General features: G+C 46.9%; 1 protein-coding gene across 1 annotated transcript; it reads left to right on the plus strand.

Moving 5' to 3' along the window:
• Positions 1–10,861: 10,861 nt before the first annotated feature.
• On the plus strand, positions 10,862–19,592 carry LOC309566975 (ketosamine-3-kinase-like; the record flags this gene model as incomplete). The annotated part of the gene is made up of 6 exons (XM_082272295.1): positions 10,862–11,016; positions 13,738–13,889; positions 15,673–15,764; positions 16,533–16,609; positions 18,828–18,950; positions 19,248–19,592. The coding sequence occupies exons 1-6, from the start codon at positions 10,876–10,878 to the stop codon at positions 19,590–19,592; spliced, it is 930 nt and encodes a 309-aa protein (XP_082128421.1). The 5' UTR covers positions 10,862–10,875.
• Between the last annotated feature and the right edge of the window lie 1,448 nt (positions 19,593–21,040).

The raw sequence follows: 21,040 nt of genomic DNA on the forward strand, positions 1-21,040 counted from the left end.
TCTACCCAATGTAAATTATCATATCAAATTTCAGACAGTACAATACAGTTCCTACTGTCTTGGAAGCAAATGTGTTAAGGAAAAATTATTAAGTCTATATCTCACCACTCCAACACAATAGGCTAGGTGGGACTTTAATTGAGACCCCAGCAGGTAGTGCCCGGTGTCTCCATCCCTGTATCAAGAAAAAAATGAGGTTGAAGGATTATAAGAGGTGCATGGAAGTCAGCCAGCCCCCAGTCTGATGTACTCACCCTCCAGTCTGTCACCAACCAAGTAGACCTGTCTCATGATACAAAGAACAGGGGTTTAGTTGACACACATTTGCAAACGCATGTGTAAGCTGCAGAGCCCCTACACGGCACCCTGTTATATCTGCAGTCCTAACACTTTCTAATTTAGTGTCTCCACACATGGCCGCTAATGGATGGATGGGGGAACAGGTGGGAGGGAGACAGCCCAAACCTCCCCCAACCCACCCCCATCCATGACTGGTCTGTTGTCTCAAAACTCAAATAACTAAGTTGTAACCATGGTACAAACTGGAAAGGACCAGCTGAGAAGCATTACACCTCCATCCCCTTGGTGGATGCAGTATAAAGACAGATTGGGATTTTATATATGGGGCATGGCCTGTAAAGCACAATGCCTTTCAATCCCTAATTTCCTATTTGGGACTTTGTGTGAGACAAGCAGGTCATGCTATTGGTCTCCATCCCTGTATACGGAAAAATTAAGGTCAAATCAGACTGCATCCACCAAAAACGCACGAAAATCGCAAGGTGGGACTTTATATGAGGCACCAAGCTGTAGGCAAGGCGTCTCCATCCCTGGTTGCTTAAACACAATAGGCTAGGTGGGACTTTAAGTGAGACCCCAGCAGGTAGTGCCCGGCGTCTCCATCCCTGTATCAAGAAAAAAATCTTATAATCCTTCAACCTCATTTATATCTCACCACTCCTTCCAAGGAAAAAAAAAATGTTCAAGGTATGGTGGTTCGTCTTAACAGCAAGAGATCAGCAAGGTGGGCATTGGTCAATGGCAGCGGTCTTCCCTGAGTTATCCAGAAGTCTTTTCCAACGTCTCTCCTTTAGGTGTGTTTTTCAGTGTCCCTTCTATTTCCCAGTGTCCTCTTTTATATGATCAGGAACTATTGATTGTATTGACCACTCCCCAACCAATATTGACTGTCTCCTCAGTGGTGGTTTCAGAAGTTGGCAGTGACTGGTCATCACTCACCTGCCCATTGGCTAACAGTTCAGTCACATCATTGGAATTGGGATTGTCCTATGATGTGATGTGGGGTTTTGCTGTAAACCATATTATTATGAATCATATTTTTGGGGATTTGGCGATTTGCTTTTATAACATTCCAGTACCTTGTCCCAAGATGGCGTTCTCTGCTGGTTGTATGATTATTAGTAGCTCCATTAATTATTCCTGTAGGAAACGCTTTATTCCATTTTTCCATAATCTTTGTGCAAAATTTTAATCACAATGCATTCATAGGGATAGATCACGCCTTCTGTAGTTTATAGCTCATTGGACACTACTTATGATTTGGTGGGTGAGCCGTCTCTGTTGATGAGTTATTCCCTTTTTTTTTTTAAATGATGGGAATCTCCCTTGAAGATTTATAAAAATTCATCCCATGTATTACTTTTAATGAATTATTCCTGTTATGCATTAGCCTTTGCATATAACAACATCAAAATTAAATATATAGTGATAAACGGATATATACACACATATATATATAAATAAATATATATATATATATATATATACATACACACATGCATACACGTCCAATAATTAGTCAGCAACTTTGAGCTAGGCTTGTATTGTCAGCTACGTGACTCCCCCTCCCTCATCCATAGATGATAAAGAAATAGATAAATCTGATACCAATTCATCCCCTGATAAAACAGAAAATGTGTTGCCAAGAGGAACCTCTCCTGGGTCTGACTGTAAGGAGGAAACGACCGCTTTACTGGTCTTCCTCTTCTTCTTTTTCTTCCTCCTTATCCTCTCCCACCCCTCATCATCTGATTCCTCCTCAACAGAGGGTGAGACATGGGACATGGACACCCCTCCCTCAACCCCATCGACCCCACCACCATCCAGCACCCCTGCACCCTCTTGGCCATGTTTGTCGAGGGACAGGGACTAGGGGTGGAGTAGGCAGAGAGTAAAGATCTGCTAAATCTGCCCCCCCAGCAGCTTCCGCTAGTCTGGAGGATCTACGCAGGGCCGTTTGAAGGAATTTGGGGGCCCCAAGCAAAATGGACATGGAGGCCCCCCAACCCCCCGCACACACGCAAAGCCTTTTTTTTTTATCAGCTAAAAGGTATAATATATACATATATATTTCCATGGTGCCCTGTGTGTGGGGACGTGTCAGCGTCGCATACTGACGATCCCTGGCGGTTTCTGTTTGATTGTGAATAGTTCTTGTAACATATGGCCTCTATGTGAAATCCAGCTCAACTCAATGGTCTCTCCTGTGAGGAATGATGTGTACATACATTTGCATTATCCCACACAATTTTAATAAAAATATATGAAAAATATATGATTCATATATTTTTATTAAAATTGTGTGGGATAATGCAAATACACACATCATTCCTCAGAGGAGAGACCATTGAGTTGAGCTGGATCCCCCCATATACAGATATCCCTCCCCCTACATACAGACATCCCCCCTATATACAGACATCCCTCCCATATACAGACATCCCCCCCCCATATACAGACATCCCTCCCCCTACATACAGACATCCCCTCCCTATATACAGACATCCCTCCCCCCATATAAAGACATCCCCCCCATATACAGACATCCCCCCCCCATATACAGACATGCCCCCCCCCATATACAGACATCCCCCCCCATATACAGACATCCCTCCCCCTACATACAGACATCCCCTCCCTATATACAGACAACCCTCCCATATACAGACATCCCCCCCATATACAGACATGCCCCCCCCATATACAGACATCCCTCCCCCTACATACAGACATCCCCTCCCTATATACAGACATCCCTCCCCCCATATACAGACATCCCCCCCCCCATATACAGACATGCCCCCCCCATATACAGACATTCCCCATATACAGACACCCCCCCATATACAGACATCCCTCCCCCATATACAGACACCCCCCCCCATATACAGACACCCCCCATATACAGACATCCCCCCCTCCTTGGCATAGATTGCAGAAGATGAAGCAGAAAAAAACCCGGGAACAGACCTTCCCTGCAGAGCAGACACATGGGATGTGATGAGTTCCATTCACTTCCTGTACTTCTCTGTACCATGTGACCAAACAGTCACATGGTCTGTGACATCACCAGGGTCCTTCTACTGGGCAGGAACTAGCCACTACCAATGGAAATCCAGCGCTAGCCTGGGCCCCTCCTCCTCCTCTCACTAAAGCAGCAACGGCCACCGGGCCCCTCCCCACCTCACACAGAAGCAGCGCCGCTGCCGGGCCCCTCCCCAGCTCCCCTCCTCACACTGAATCAGCGCTGGGCCCCTCCCCTCCGTCCACTACTTATCGTCCGTCATATACACCACGTCCGGAGTGCCCGACTGCTCAGTCTGCCGCTGTACATTTTATATCCAGGAGAAATAGATGACTTACAAAGTTGTTGTCTTGGGGCCCCAGGCCAGCTCGGGGCCGCAAGCAATTGCTTGGTTTGCCTGCCTTGTTGCGACGGGCCTGGATCTACGCACAGTAGATATAGGAACAACCACAGGAGGGACAGACTCAGCGACCACATCACCAGGGGAAACAGAATCTGACACAACAGGGGCAAAAACAATTTCCTCCCTAGCAAGTTATGCAGTGCCTCTGGGCACAGGCTATATGGAAGACCCAGCTGCTGGCACAAATTGCACCGAATCTGGGTGCATTCTCTGGCCAAATGGCCTAAATCCTGGCACAGTAAGCACTTCTTGATGGTGCAGGAAGATGCAAAGTGACCTTTTCACCACATTTATTACACACCCTAGGCTGACCCTGGTAAAAAATGGCCAGCCTATCCCCTCCCAGAAAGGCTGAGCAGGGAAAGTGCTGTACTACATTGCACCCTCAAGTTTAGTGACACTGTCCAGGCCCCTGTCCATATCCCATGCTCATCAAGGACCTTCCGCAGTGGAGTGAGGACCTCGCCATATCGGCGTAGCCATACTATTAAATCAGCCTCTGGTATGGACTCATTATGCACCAAGATTGTCACCGACTTTATCAGAGGCTGCCTTGAAATCACCTTTGGCACCAAACCACTCCACTGCTGAAGGCCCTTGTACCTCCTATATCTCTCCTAAAAGAGATCCAAACTCTCAGGTTTCACAAAAGACAAATCAAATTCATAACTCCCCACTGGGCAAATTAAAGCAAAAATATCACAGGCTTTAAACCCCATTTCCAAAATCAACTCAGCCACTCTCCCCCTTACTGGTGGGGTTCCCTCCCCCTCCCGCCTTAACTGAACCACATTCCTCCTCCTGTGCCCACCAACCAGCCCCCCACCAAACCTCCCTGAAATGTGATTATTATAATTAACAAAATTCCCACCACCCACCGTGGTGCGACTCCCCAAAACCAAAGCATAGCTCCCTATAATCCTCCGAGCAGAAGATCCATCCGTTTGTTTTGAACCAAATGAATCCTTCCTGTGCTGAGCAGGGGGAGAAATGTCATTTTTATCTGGGTTTTACCAGGTATCTTCTCCTCCACCAGGACAGGGCTTTCAGCGGATGATAGTGAAGGCTCCTCTAAAACAGCAGCTAAGGGCAGCTACTCGCTCTGGTGAGTTTGAAATTCTCTTGGTGGAAGATGACTGAAGCACATTTATGAATTCTTACATTAACGCCGGTGTTACCGATTGATACTTGTTCACTACATTTGGACATTATATTGGAATCCTAAAATTTGAATTGTATTGCAATAATTATGTTCTTTGCTTTATATGAGGAGCTTTACTATCATTCTGAAAAATCTGGTGCAGCTCTGCATGGAAACCAATGAGGTTCCAGGTTTCTTTGTCAAAGCTTCAGTGAAAAAGCTGGAGTTAGAAGCTGATTGGCTACCATGCAGGGCTGCACCAGATTTTGCACTCTCCAGTTTAAGTGAATCAACCCCATAGAGTGAGCCAAGCAGAGTATTTCTGTTATCCTTGACACTGGTTGCATAATGACTCCATACCCAACTGCCCACCAATGTTTATGGCAATCCCGAACATGGCTTGCAGCAGAATTAAAGCAGACCCTTACAGAATTTGCATTGTCTTGGATTCCTAGAAGAAAAACACACACAAAGCGGATTAGTTTGACGCAATCACATGCTGACCCATTGTCCACTCAGTCCAGCCTCCCATTGTGTTTCTGGACATATAATATTCGTTTGTTAAGTTAATCTGTATTCGATTTGTAAACTGATTCTCTGCCTTGTATTGTTGATCATGAGGACACCAATGCTGAACGAAAATTACGCCTTTGGGCAGTAGGGAAGAAAGAATGAAAGGAGAAGGGAAGAGCAACTACAACATACAAGGGACCCGGAGTAAGTGAGTTGCTAATGGACTGTAGACGGTACCTAGTTCAGCGGATATCAGGTATGCAAAATGGTTTAACTGCTTAGGAAGTTTTTTGCCAGGCGCATGATCAGTCAGGATTTGTTCTAGCTGTTTAGGGAATTTCCCCTGACTTGCTGTCCTGCATTCATAACACGATTCATAACAGGAAGTGAAAGGCAATCTCTCCAAAGTGAGAGCTAATTTCTATCTTTGACAGCTGCCTCTGGAACATGGTGTCCCCCTTGAAAGGTTACCCTCACATTCTGTTCTTGTGACAACTGTAAAATCTAGGATTTCCCATCATAAACAGAGAAAGGCTAAATCTCCCCAGCAGGCACACAGACTGCAATAAAAACCTGGCAGAGGTTCTAATACATTAATTTCTGCACACCTTTTCCCATACAGTATTGAAGATACATACAGCAGGGCAGCTAGCTTTCCTAGGAGTCCAGAAAAGACAAACCCTTCCTACTGGTCCAGTGACAGGTCAGTGATCCTTCTCCCCAGACAGGTTGTGCTCTGACCTGTTTAGTGCTTTCTGCAACAAAGAATTCATCTCTTAATCTCCTTCTCCTTCCTTCGTATTCTCCCTCTTCCTCTCTTTCCTTCTATTTCCCCTCCCAAATCCTTTCTATCACTTTCTCCTTCCCTTCTTTCTCCCTCCCTACTTCTTCTCCCTACCCTCTTACCTCTGATCCCTTCTCTCTCATTCCCTCTCCCAAGAGCGTTTCTAAACCCTGGCATCTAGAGCACATACCCCAGGTCTTCTATTGAGTGCTGCAGGTCTTCTACTGAGTGACTAGGGTCTTCTACCGAGTCCCCCGAGTCTTCTACCGAGTCCCCTGAGTCTTCTACCCAGTCCCCCAGTCTTCTAAAGAGTGGCTCAGGTTCTCTACCAAGTGTAGGAACACAGTGGCGATTTTGACTCTGAGGAAGAGGATCCTCCCTCAAAACGCGTAAGCCACATCAGGTTTTGAGGACGCCATGATGCTATCCAGCAGTAGAGAAGTGTCCTGGAAGCGAGCGGTGCCCATTTCCTTTATGCTTGTTCATATGCTACGTTTGTGAGTATATTGTACGCTACCCTTCTTTGATTTTAATAAACTTTTAAGTGGTGATGCACAGGGTCGGTGCGCCCTTCTCTTGTTGTTTTCTTGTAGTGCCTTTTGGATGCCCTTGGTCCTGAGGGGGGCAGCAAGACCACTTCATTTGTGTCATAAAACCAAGTAGAAGATTCTCCTTGCCGCATACCACTTGAGCGCAGGAGAGATATTGTTCTCTACCAAGTGTCCCTGGATCTTCTGCCGAGTGAACTGGGTCTTCTACTGAGTCCCCAAAGTCTCCACTGTGAAATGCAGATGATACGTTTTATGCTTTATGCATACAGTATTTGTACCAAGTCCTCTGAGTCTTCTACTGAGTGACTCGGGTTCTCTACCGAGTGTCCTGGGTCTTCTACCGAGTGTCCTGGGTCTTCTACCGAGTGTCCTGGGTCTTCTACTGAGTGTCCTGGGTCTTCTACCGAGTCCCTTGGGTCTTCTACCAAGTCCCCCGGGTCTTTTACTGAGTGTCTCAGGTCTTCTACTGAGTCCCCCTGGTCTTCTACTGAGTGTCCTGGGTCTTCTACCAAGTGTCCTCCTGGGTCTTCTACCGAGTCCCTCGGGTCTTCTACCAAGTCCCCCGGGTCTTCTACTGAGTGTCTCAGGTCTTCTACTGAGTGTCCTGGGTCTTCTACTGAGTCCCCCTGGTCTTCTACTGAGTGTCCTGGGTCTTCTACTGAGTGTCCTGGGTCTTCTACCGAGTCCCTTGGGTCTTCTACCAAGTGTCCTGGGTCTTCTACTGAGTGTCTCAGGTCTTCTACTGAGTGTCCTGGGTCATCTACTGAGTGTCCTGGGTCTTCTACCAAGTGTCCTCCTGGGTCTTCTACCAAGTCCCCCGGGTCTTCTACTGAGTGTCCTGGGTCTTCTACTGAGTCCCCCTGGTCTTCTACTGAGTGTCCTGGGTCTTCTACCAAGTGTCCTCCTGGGTCTTCTACCGAGTCCCTCGGGTCTTCTACCGAGTCCCCCGGGTCTTCTACTGAGTGTCCGGGGTCTTCTACCAATTCCCCGGGTCTATGTTGTCATATGCAGATGATACGTTTTATGCATTATACATATTTTCAATCCATATATTCATTATTTTCTCATGATAATGTAACATTACAGTTTTTAGACCGATTATTCAAATGTTTAATTCATGCTCAGTAATAATAATAAAAAAAAAGTTTGTATTAGACCAAAGTGATCATCATGGTATCCTTTTTATCTGCATGCCCAGAGATTTCCCTGATCTATTAGGACCCTAGAAATGCCTCTGCCTTCTCCCTCCCTCTTTGCCTATCTCCGTTTGTGTTCATAAAAATGTTGCCTCTGCATAAACTTTCAACTTAGGGATGAGTTAAAAGTTTGGTTCAAACACAAGTTCGAACTTCAGCTGTTCGGACGAACGCAGGACTTTTTACTCATTTGGCGGAAGCTACTCTATACAAAATCTTCCTTGCTGCCAGTGGTTGGTAAGGAAGCCCCCCTCTGAATCATATCAGGCTACATTCCCTCAACAAAGGGTGTACCTTGTAACAATGATGACGGAGACAAGGACATCTTCCCCACAATTTTGACCCAGTGGTTGTAGAGTTCTATGGGCATGGGGATTGCTTTTTTTGGCCAGGTTGTCTGTGGCGCCCAAATGGCCTACAGGTATGGCAATAAAATGTATGAAAGTTTTACTAATCTGTACAACTACCTACTGGCAGTGGCGTAGCGTGGGTTGTCAGCACCCGGGGCAAGGCTAGTAATTTGCGCCCCCTAACCTGCGAGATTTTAGCACTTGAGTCTCTTCCACTAGATTCGTTAAAGAAACCCTTACCCCCTAAGCACTTTAGAGCAGGCCAGTGTCCCCACAGATCACCTTTTAGAGCAGGGTCCCCATAGATCCCCCTTTAGAGAATGGTCCCCATATAATCTATGGGGACATTTCTCTAAAGTGGGGAATCTATGGGGACCCTGCTCTAAAAGGGGATCTATGGGGACCCTGGCCTGCTCTAAAGGGGATCTATGGGGACCCTGGCCTGCTCTAAAGGTCTAAAGGGGATCTATGGGGATCCTGCTCTAAAGGGGGGATCTATGACATAGATCCCCTTTAGAGCAGGGTCCCTATAGATCCCCCTTTAGAGCAGGCCTGGGCAGGTCCCCCATAGATCCTCCTTTACAGCAGGCCAGGGTGAGGTGAGGTCCCCCATATAGATCCCCCCTTACAGAAGGCCAGGGTGAGATCCCCCATATATATCCCCCCTTACAGCAGGCCAGGGTGAGGTCCCCCATATAGATCTCCCCTTACAGCAGGCCAGGGTGAGGTCCCCCATATAGATCCCCCCTTACAGCAGGCCAGGGTGAGGTGAGGTCCCGTCCCCCATATAGATCACCCCCTTTACAGTAGGCCAGGGTGAGGGGGATCTATATGGGGGACCCCGGACCTCTCCTCACCCTGGCCTGCTGTAAGGGGGGATCTATATTGGGGACCTCATCTCACCCTGGCCTGCTGTAAGGGGGGATCTATATGGGGGACGGGACCTCACCTCACCCTGGCCTGCTGTAAGGGGGGATCTATATGGGGGACGGGTCCTCACCTCACCCTGGCCTGCTGTAAGGGGGATCTACATGGGGGACCTGGTCCCCCATATAGATCCCCCCTTACAGCAGGCCAGGGTGAGGTCCCCCATATAGATCCCAGGTCCCCCATATAGATCCCCCCTTACAGTAGGCCAGGGTGAGGTGAGGTCCCGTCCCCCATATAGATCACCCCCTTTACAGTAGGCCAGGGTGAGGTGAGGTAAGGTCCCCCATATAGATCCCCCCTTACAGCAGACCAGGGTGAGGGGGATCTATATGGGGGACCCCGGACCTCACCTCACCCTGGCCTGCTGTAAGGGGGATCTATATGGGGGACCTTACCTCACCTCACCCTGGCCTGCTGTAAGGGGGATCTATATTGGGGACCTCACCTCACCCTGGCCTGCTGTAAGGGGGGATCTATATGGGGGACCTCACCTCACCCTGGCCTGCTGTAAGGGGGGATCTACATGGGGACCTGGTCCCCCATATAGATCCCCCCTTACAGCAGGCCAGGGTGAGGTGAGGTCCGGACCCTGGCCTACTGTAAGGGGGGGCTCTATATGGGGGACCCCAGACCTAACCTCACCCTGGCCTGCTGTAAGGGGGGGTCTATACTCAGTCCTGACTCCTGTCCTGTGTCACTCGTGACTCCTACCTTTTTTTTGCAGGTGCACCCGATCACAGCAGGCTATGTCTTCTCTTCTCCTCCAGGTCCTCTGGCTCCTAGGTTTTCCTCCTGCGTCTGTCGCCACTGGCTCTCTCCTTGTCTGGCCTGTGTCACCTGCCGCCGCTGCCAGCTTCTTCTTGCTGCTGCTGCCTGGGCTGGTGTGGCTCCCGCGCTCAGCGCTGCGCTGGGCGGCCGCTGCAGTGCACTGTCCCTCCCCCAGATTGTCCCTCGCTCTCCGCACGCCTGGCAGCCCCCCCCCCCCCCTCCACAGTGGGCGGCGACCCGGCGGCTCGGATCGGATTTGCACAGCGCCGCCGCCACAGCCAGCACTGCAGTGTGAGAGAATAAGTGAGCCAGGCAGGGCAGAGCTGCGGGTGCGAGCGCGCCCCCCCCAGATGTTGCGCCCGGTGCGGCCGGCCCCCCCTGCACCCCCCACGCTACGCCACTGCCTACTGGGGCCCCTTGACTGCACAGGCTATATTCTAAAAAAGGTAAATTTAGCCTTTAAGCCAATAAGGCGAGGTGGGGATTTTAAGGACCGCCCTAGCGGATCTCTAGCCCTGCTTATCTTGGGGATCATTATAGAAACTCTTCAAGAGGTGGATGCCAACAAATGATTTTAGTCTTTTCTCATTCTCTCTTTTTCTTTATCAGCTTTCCCTCCTTCTTCCATTATATGAGCTTCTCTTCTCTTTTCTTTCTTTAGCCTCCGCAATACCTGATCATTGTTGGGGTACAACAATGGACCTCCCTGTCTCTCCATCTTTTACTTTCTCTTCTCTTGTCAGTCTCCAGGTTACTAGACAACAAACTCACATTGCAATAAATTGTTGAGCCAGTAAGTCCAGAATTTATTTTTGGAGTGAGAAATGGATCTGTTTGGTGCAGGATGCCAGATTGACCCGCCGCCATCTCCAGAAATGTTTATACTGGATGGAGGAGTCGAGAGGTTTGAAGAAATGGAGGATCAGCTGAAGAAAGTTCTGAGAACCTCGGAGGTCAGGCCCCTGGGACACGTCCCGGGAGGGTGTATAAGCCAAACCCAGAACTTCGATACGGATCGGGGGAAGATATTTGTGAAGATAAATCGCAGGCCACAGGTTATAATTTTTGTCTGTGTATTTTGTCTCCTTAATCTCTTTTGATGATATTGGCTTACATTTTAATTTTAGCACTTAGGCTCAATTTCCCCCGCCGCCATGTCATAGCTGAAGGAAAAAAAAAAAATTAGCTTCCATCAGGTAAATTGAGGTTCCCTGCACTGCTCCTGTCCTGGTAGAAGAGAAGGCTTCTGATAAACGTTTTATGAGGGTACTGGAACACTCATGATTTGCCCCTAATGTTGCAAGAAAAGAAAAGAAAAAGGCTAATTGGTTACATTTAGTGATTTCAACATCTCTTAATTTAAAGGAAGCTCCACTGTCATGAAAAAAATAAATAAAATATAAATAATAATAATATTATTATTATTATTAATAATAAAAATAATAATAATATAAAAAATAAAACAATAATAATAATAATAATAATAATAATAATAATAATAATAATAATAATAATAATAATAATAATATAATAATATTAAATATTAAAAAGTAGCAAAATAGCTCCACTGTCATGAAAAAAATAAATAAAATATCAAGTAATAAAATATCATTATTAATAATAATAAAATGAATAATAAAAAGAATAATATAATAAATAAAACAATAATAATAACAATATTAAATATTAAAAAGTAGCAAAATAATACACAATTGCTACACATGCCAAGCTATAATTTAATGTTATTTTAAACCTCTCCTTTACAATCTGCCACCGCTGTAATCGTAAAATTCAATGCAAAATGGCAACTTGGAGGAGTTCTGTCCCCCCCCCCTCCAGAAATGTTATTTGTTGCTTGTGTGATTGGCTTACAGGTTAGATTTGAGGCATCCCCTGCAATATAAATTTTAGTTTTGGTGAGATACTTCTCAAGGCTTAAATGCTTCTAAAGGGATGCAGACCCTGCAACCTTTCTCATTAGAACACTGAAAGTGCAGCAGGGGATTATAATGAACTAGACGACCCCCATGTAAAATGTGTCTGAAAAGTATATAGTGATATAAACTGTTATTTCTTCACCGGAACAAAAAGTAGAAGTCTGAACATTAATCACAGAGAGAGGAATTTTATTTTCTTAAAAAAGTGGAGTTGCTCTTGTAAGGGATCAGAGGGATGTACAGCCGGCTCAGAGACAGTCCAGTAAAAGTAAAATGTGCTTTTATCCAGCTTTAAGGCAAAGCAAACAGAAATACGATAGGCTTAGGTTGAAATAGAGTCCCGCACACGGGTAAAGCACAGTCCCTGCAGACCACAGGCTTGTCATGAAATAGAGTTCCGCACAAGGGTGAAGGACAGGCTTATAGGCAATACTTCACAGATCTAACCCGAGCTACAGTCCTTTATAGAGGTTGTATCTCACCTAGGGTTACCACCTCATCCCTTTAAACCAGGACACACATTGATTACACAGGTTCTGGGGCTGATAAGGGGGTAATTAAACTCACTTGCCTTGTCTGCATTATAGCGAGCGTTGTGATTGACGATGGATTTACATCGGGGGACGAATTTTTTTTTTTTGTTTTTAATAAAGGACTTTCCAAAAACTTTTCTGTGGTTTTTACTTTTTTTTACACTTTATTGGTGAATGGGTAGGGGTATAATGTACCTGACACCCATTGACATGGGGGGGGGGGGGGCGGGATCTGGGGGCCCTCTTGTTAAAAGGGGCTTCCAGATTCCGATAAGCCCCCCACCCGCAGACCCCCACAACCAGAGCCCAGGGTTGTTGGGAAGAGGCCCTTGTCCTCATCAACATGTTCCCTTGTAACCCTTATGTTCAGGGCAAGGGGCCTGGTATGGTTCAGGAGGGGGGGGGGTGCTCGCTCGTCCCCCCCCATCCTGGCCTGCTAGTCTGCATGCTCAGATAAGGGTCTGGTATAGATTTTGGGGGGACCCCACGCCGTTTTGGGGGCACCCCAAAGCATCCTCCCCATGTTGAGGGCAAGTGGCCTGGTATGGTTCAGGAGGGGGCGGGGTGCTCGCTCTTCCCCCCCTATCCTGGCCTGCCAGGCTGCATGCTCAGATAAGGGTCTGGTATAGATTTTGGGGGAAACCCCACACCATTTATTTTTTTAAATTTTGGTGTGGGGTTCCCCTTAAAATCCATACTAGACCCAAAAAGCCTGGTATGGACTGGGACGGGGGACCCTACATCGTTTTTGTAATGTTTTTTTATCTGTATTGCCGGGAGTCGACAATACATTACAGCCGTGAGCAAGTTTAGATGACATTTGTTCCTTTAGAAATGTCAGTTTTGCTGCAGCAGGCTCCATACATCGTACTGATGCCCCACTTTACAGGCAGACAAAGGGGACCCCCCAGGCACAATATTTAAAGGAATTTTTCATTTTTGTTTCACTTTATTAAAATGATTATTTTATTATTAAAATCACTGCTCCTGTAAAAATTATTGTTTTAAAAACTTTTTTTGCATTGATACATGTCCCCCCCTCCCTCCCCAGGGCAGTACCCGCACCCCCATACACTTTTTATGGCAATAATTTACTTATAAACCTTTTAAATGTGAACTTTTGATTTTTCATGTTCGTTTCCCATTTACTTTAATAGAGTTTGCATGTTCATAAGAACTTTTCCCTGTTCTGATGTTCTGGTGCGAAGGGAACCGGGGGGGGGGGGGGGGAATTGATCCGCCCATCACTACTAGAGACTTCCTTTCAAAGACATTTCTGTTATTTTCTCTGCTTTGTCTTTTTCAGGCCTGGACTATGTTCAGTGGGGAAGTGGCCAGCTTGGAGGAGATCCGGAAAACATGCGCTGTACGAGTGCCAGAACCCATAGCATTAACAGAGCTGCCAGCAGGGGGTGCTCTCCTTGTTATGAAACACATTGAGATGAAACCGATAAGCCGGTAAGCATCGTCCGGTCATAAGACCAAAGTGGTCACTTACCATTATAGATTTTTTATTGATATTTAGGTATTGATAGATATTTATTAGGCTTTGATATTTGTGAATAGTGATGTCGGCACCACTGAAGATCCAGCGCAAGGCTGAGATAGTTGCCAACATTCTCCAAAAATGTTAAGGGACACTTTTTTGTCTGTAGGCGGAGTATTAGCTGAATTAGGGGTGGAAGGGAAAGGGCCCCACAACAGGAGCAAAGGACCCTGGAGACCAATGGAAAGGGCCCCCTGGATGGAGGGGGGCTTTCATGGTTTCTTGCACCGGGGCCCTGAAGGTTCTAGTTTCGTCTCTGCCAAAAGCACTTTAAATGCACAAACAGGAGAGGGGATTCCCTTCCTGAGAAATGAATAAGTCATCTAATCAAAGTAACTGGGAGCAGAGGAACTACTGCAACCAGCATATACCACTAACCATAATCAGTACAGAAATAATACAAGGTTTATATAGGTATTATCAGCATAGGTCCCGATAGGAGTCCTGGTGGAATTCTGCATATACACCCGGGTATATATATATAGTTATTAATAAAGACACTTCTATCACCAGTCTTTAGAAAGTTACATTATATATATAGCCACAAGCTGTGGGCAACAATAGTAAACTATTAAACATAGGAGCACTTTCCTAATAATCCCTGCTTCTGGTCAGGATTCAGCAACCGCTCTTCCTTTGACTTCTCTCTCTCTCTCTTCTCACTCTCTCTCTCTTCTCACTCTCTCTCTCCTCTCTCTTTCTTTCTTTCTTTCTCTCCTTGCTCCCTCGCTCTCCTCTCCCTCGCTCTCCTCTCCCCCTCTCTCTCTTCTTTGCCCCTCTCTCTCTTCTCCCTCTCTTTCTCCTCTCACCCCTCTCTCCCCTTTCTCTCCCTCACTCTCTTCTTTCCTCTCCTCTCTCCCCCTCTCTCACTCTCTCCACTCTCTCACCCCTCTCCTCAATCTCTTTCTCCTCGCTCTCCCCTCTCCGCTCTCTCACCCCTCTCCTAAATCTCTCTCCTCTCTCTCTCCCCTCTCCTCTCTCTCCCCTCTGACCCCCTCTCCTCTCTCTCTCCCCTCTCTCTCTTCTCTCTACCCGCTGTCCTCTCTTTCTCTCCCCCCTGTCTCTATTCCCTCTCTCCCACCTCTCCTCTCTCTCCCTTTCTCCTCTCATCTCTCTCCCTCTCCCCCCCCTCTCCTCTCTCTCCCCTCTTTCTCCTCTCCCTCTCCTCTCCTCTCTCTCCCTCTCTCCTCTCTCTCTCCCCTCTCCTCTCTCTATCCTCTCTCTCCCCCCTCTCCTCTCTCTTTCCCCCCTCTCCTCTCCCCTCTCTATTCCCTCTCTCTCACCTCTCCTCTCTCCCCTCTTTCTCCGCTCCCTCTCTCTCCTCTCTCTCCTCTCTCCCCTCTTTCATCTCTCCCTCTCTCTCCCCTCTCCTCTCTCTCCCACTCTCCTCTCTCTCCTCTCTCTCCCCTCTCCTCTCTCTCCCACTCTCTTCTCTCTCTCCTCTCTCCCCTCTTCTCCTCTCTCCCCTCTTTCTCTCCTCGTTCTCTCTCCTCTCTCTTCTTCCTCTTTCTGGGATTTTCAACCCAACTCCCCAGAGACAGGAAGTGCTATTCATAGATAATCGTGTGATAAGGAGCACAGCTCTATGTGTATGTTTGTTGCCCAGATATAGACTTTGAAGCTGATGTGTGAATGAGCCTCAGAAGTTCCGCTGGGAGTTCTTTGGAGGAATTAAATTGTTGTTTTTCCTCTTAGATTTGCGGAGAAGTTGGGGGAGGAGTTGGCGGATTTGCACCTTCACAACCACAGATTGCTGAAGATGATGCAGAAACAGAGCGGGACGATCGGTAAGAAGGTTTCCCTTTCTAGATTTGGAGGTTTCATTATGAGGCTCTCTCCTAGTTGAGGGCGGGCCGCTCGGTAATTTAGTTTGGCTCCTCTGTACTCCGTGGAGCGGGGGTGGATTATTTCGGGGTGCTCAGTGCTTCACAGGCTGCTCCCCTCCCCCCATCTTCTAGAGGTTTCTGGAAGTTTATTGGGGGGAACAGAAGAACAGGCAGCCTGAATATTTATGGCACTCCAGCCGATTTCTGGGGAGGTGTGCCCAGTAGGTGGAGGGAGAGCATATAAATAGTCTCAGGCCCAGGCAGCAGAGGCGGTGTTCCTGGGTCAGGCAGAGCCCTCCTCATTTCCTGGCTGGAGGGCATCCACCATCATCTAACCCTTTCCTCCCTATCCTGACTGCCCCCCCCCACACCTTTATTTAATGTGTTTCATTTCTTTCAGTCATGGAGGCTCAGAGTTACATGTGGGCCCACCCCTCCAGACTGATACCCACCCATTGAGGCATTTTTATATTTGCATAGCTCCTCCCAAGATCCAGCCCACTGCTTGCATCAAGGCTGACATCCCTTGAGAGGAGTACTTAGGTGGGGTTGTGTGTTTTCAGAAAGCTATGTACCGCCCCCTGCTGGCCCCTCCCACCAGCCATGATCTGCCTGCATTGCATAGAGAAGCACAGCGACCCAGTGATGACATCACTAAAATAAGGCAAAAACAAAGTATTGTTCAGATCCCGCCTCCAGCGTTATTTCTTCTTTGTATTCCTCCTTCAGGGAAATGTTCCAGGGACCCGCAGCCGGTGGAGAGGTTCGGCTTTCATACCACCACGTGTTGTGGATACATTCCCCAGGTCAGAGGCTGTGATGGGGGATGGGGGGACTCTGTTACATGTGGGCAGGGCTTTTTTTTTTTCAGTGGGAACGCGGGAGGGGGAACGCATTTCCGCACCTCCAGCACTGGATGTACAGTATGAAATGGCAAGGGGTGCTAGGGTGTGCTGAGGGGTCCATTGGTGCTGCTTGCTGGGGGATTCAATGCTGCTTGCTGGGTGGGGGAATCTATTGTTGAAGGAGGGATCTATTGTTTCCAGGGGGGTCAATTATTAGCTTGGAGGGATCTAATGTTGAGGGAGGGGGTCCAAAAATGCTGGCTGCAGGGAGATCTATTGTTGCTGGGGGACTATTGTTTAGGGAGGGATATATTGTCTCTGTGGGTCTTATATTGCTAAGGGGGGGGCGTAATTGCTGGGAGGAATCTACTGTTGAGGGAGGGGTCTAATGTTGAGGGAGGGGTCTAATGTTGAGGGAGGGGTCTTTGTTGCTGGCTGCTGGGAGATTGTTGCTGGTAGGAGGCCCCCATACTGTCGTAGATCTCGCTCAGGGCTATAGCCTGGGTCAGCCGCCCCCTCCCCCCCCCCCTCCAGATGCCACTGCCCCCCTGTAGTCAGATGATCACAGGAAGTTGGGAGCTCACTGGATTTCTAGCAGGTAATTTTTTATACTTTCATTTTTTATTTATTTCTGTGTCCCCATGACGGAGATTCCCCTTTGCTTCCTGTCCAGGTGACCCCCCTGTCAGAACAGGAAGGGAAGGGAAATCTCCTCAAAAGCAACACAGACAGTATTTAACCACTTTACTACCGCTTACGGTAATAGTACTGCGGCAGTGTGGCTCGTTCCCGTCCAGTCACGTAGTATTAACGTGACTGGACTCCTCCCCTTCTGGGCGGCGCTTGCGCGCCGCCGGAGGCTCGCTCCCGCTGTTTTCATTCACAGCGGGAGTCGGGCCAGGGGAGGAGCAGCGGCGATCGCCGCTGCTCTTACCCGATCGTCGGGGATCGAGTCTGGAGATCCGCCCGCTGTGTGTAAACACAGCGGGCGGATCTCCATAGTGACAGATCGGACTGTTCAGCATAGCTGGACATCCGATCTGTCCATGAATCACACAGTCACCTCCCCCCCTACACGTCAGTAAGCACCAGGCATACATTAACCCCTCCCTCTCCAATAAAATTAACCCCTTCCCTGCCAGTGTCATTTTTACAGTAACAGTGCATATATATAGCACTGATTACTGCAGTAATGTCACTGGTACCCCCAAAAGTGTCAAAAATGTCAGTCAGGGGTCCGGTCTGTCCGCCGCAATGTCGCAGTCCCGCAAAAAAAATCGCAGATCGCCGCCATTACGCGTTAAAAAAAAAACACCAAAAATGACAGAAATCTTTCCCTTTGTTAGTAAACGCAATAACTTTTGCGCAAACCAATCAAAATACGCTTATTGCGATTTTTTTTACCAAACATATGTAGCATAAAACAAATTGGCAAAAAACTTTTAAAAAAATTGGTTTTTACATCTTTTTTGGGGGGAATTTCATATAAAAAAATGTGAAAAATATTGTTATTTTTTCAAAATAAACGCTCTTTTTTTGTTTATAGCGCAAAAAGTAAAAATCGCACAGGTGATCAAATACCACCAAAAGAAAGCTCTGTTTGTGGGAGAAAAAGGACGTAAATTTCGTTTGGGTACGGCGTTGCACGACCGCGCAATTGTCAGTTGAAGTCGCACAGCGCAGAATCGCAAAAAGTGGCCTGGACGGAAGACAGCAAAATCCTCCGGTTGTAAAGTGGTTAAAGCCAAACTGCAGGATACGTAATTATTGTCTAAATCTGATCCTCGTGTGTCTTCTGGAATCTCTGGGTGATTTGTGTGTTTTTTCCAGATCTGTGCAGAGACTTCCTGTAATAAAGACCGCCCACTGCTGTTCTCTCTCCTTGTACAGGGTGACTGGTCTTGTCTCCACCCCTCCTGTAGTTTTCTGTAGTGGGTGGAGCCTTCTGGGCCCCTCCCACAGCTCTTCTCTCTGCACAGGCTATGTACAGCACAGTGATGATGTCACTGCTACTTTACAAGGTAATAGCTGGGCTTGGAATGGAATTTGGTGAATACAAAGTGGATTTGTATCCCTGGTGGTTCCATCTTCACTTCATCCAGGGATGGCCCTAAAAAAATACCGAAAATAAAGAAATCCTCGCATTGTTCACCCCTTTGTATGGCTGCTTTCTCCTCAGATCAATGAATGGCGAGAGGACTGGGCGACTTTCTTCACCTCTCAGCGTCTTCAGCCTCAGATCAGCCGAATAGAGGAGGACTACGGAGACCGCACAGTGCTGGGACTCTGGTCAGAGCTGCAGGTCAGTGTATACTGAAATACTCTGCACTGCTGGAGGACTCTGCTCCTTCCTCTAACTCTCCTCTCCTGAAATACTCTGCACTGCTGGAGAACTCTGCTCCTTCCTCTATAACTCTCCTCTCCTGAAATACTCTGCACTGCTGGAGGACTCTGCTCCTTCCTCTATAACTCTCCTCTCCTGAAATACTCTGCACTGCTGGAGGACTCTGCTCCTTCCTCTATAACTCTCCTCTCCTGAAATACTCTGCACTGCTGGAGGACTCTGCTCCTTCCTCTGTAACATTTTCTCTCTTTTCAGGTGAAAGTTCAGAATGCTTTTACAGACGCAGTAATTGTCCCATCGCTCCTCCATGGAGATTTCTGGGAAGGGAATGCGGCAGAGGATGAGGGCGGAGCTCTTCTCTTTGATCCCGGTTCCTTCTATGGTCATTCTGAATGGGATTTGTCTATCGGGGAGATATTTGGGGCTCAGTGTGAGAAGTTTTACTCAGCCTATCACAGGAGACTTCCCCGGGCTCCTGGCTTTGAGGTCCGGCATCAGCTCTACCGACTCTTCCACTCCTTGAATAATTGGAACCACTTTGGATTGGGGTTCAGAGGAGTCACCGAGAATCTGATGAGATTCATCCTCCAGGTTCTGTAATAGGAAAAACATTTCCCAGCCCCCCATTCCATCGCTTACCAAAGATTCTGCTGAACCGCTCCTCTACCGCCCCATTTTATTTTCCATTTTTTTGCATACGGTCAACCCGAAAGCAGAGACCCCGGAGAATAACATTGTTACAGTTGAATTTTTTTATGTCTCTGTTTATCAAATGTTTATTTTCAGGAAAAAAATCTGAATTTTAGTGGAAAGACAAAAATATATTGAAATAAATAGAAGGCGGTTCTGTCTTCCCCTCCTGAAATCATAAATCTATCATCTTATCTGTTCCTATAATCAGATATTCTATCAAAGCTCTGATAATAATGATGGTGATACAATACAATTGACAGGGACCACGCCCCTGAAGACGTCAAATGTATGACGAAACTGGTCAGGTGGTATCAGACGTGACCACGCCCCCACTAGCCGGCTTTTCGATGTTAGTGTGCTTGGAGACGCCGCTGCATTTGTATCCTTGTTATATTACATGCTTTATGATGTCTTCCCAAATGTGAGTGTTTTATCATATGATTTTAAATAAACCTATAGCTTTTACGGAGTCACACGATGTCCCTGTTATCATCTCTCATATCTTATCGATTGCTGATTGTGAATCGTCTAAATTGGTGAAGTGACACCTGGTGGATTTCCATTGTATTACCATCAAGCTTGTAGTGGTCTATCCACTAATTTGGGTGACCCATTCATTTTGGTAAGCGGCTACCGTGTTTCCCCAAAAATAAGACCGGGTCTTATATTAATTTTGGCTTCAAAAACCACACCAGGGCTTATTTTCAGGGGATGTCTTATTTACCGTATGTACAAAGACTATCTTCAAATGATTGTAACCCTAAAATAAATATCCTGATCCTTTAAAGCATGATAGACAGCACAGTGCTTGTGCTGCGTCATTTAACCCTCTCTATGTACTAAAAAGCCGAGAATAAAACAATAAAGTGTTAAAAAAAGTTCTCTCCCCATCTCAGCTCAGAAATCAGCATTATGACATTCTGTCCAATGCTTATTCATTCCCTCTCTGAATACTGCAGAGGGAGGGGCTGAGATCAAGGATTTTACTAGGGCTTATTTTCGGGGTAGGGCTTATTTTCGGGGAAACAGGGGTATTTTGATTTTTTGGTGATCCTGCACGGTTGTGGCTTCTTCCTTTCATCCTACCCCTGGTTCTGTGGATGTTGGACTTACCTGCTGGGACCTGTAGTTCCTTGAAGACTCTTCAGCACTATATTTATATTGTGTTTTATACACTTTTGGACACTGTTTCGATTACATGTTCACTTTCCTTCGTTTGCGTGGACTTATTTTGATTTATACCGTGTATTTTTTTTATTAATCAATTTATCTATTATGGTGATATTGCACTTATGAGTTCCCAATTTTTTCACTAATCATTTGAAGGATATATATTTTTTTCTGATAGCGCTACA

This window comes from Pelophylax lessonae (genome assembly GCF_965119305.1).
Source record: "Pelophylax lessonae genome assembly, chromosome: 11".
Taxonomy (NCBI): Eukaryota; Metazoa; Chordata; class Amphibia; order Anura; family Ranidae; genus Pelophylax; species Pelophylax lessonae.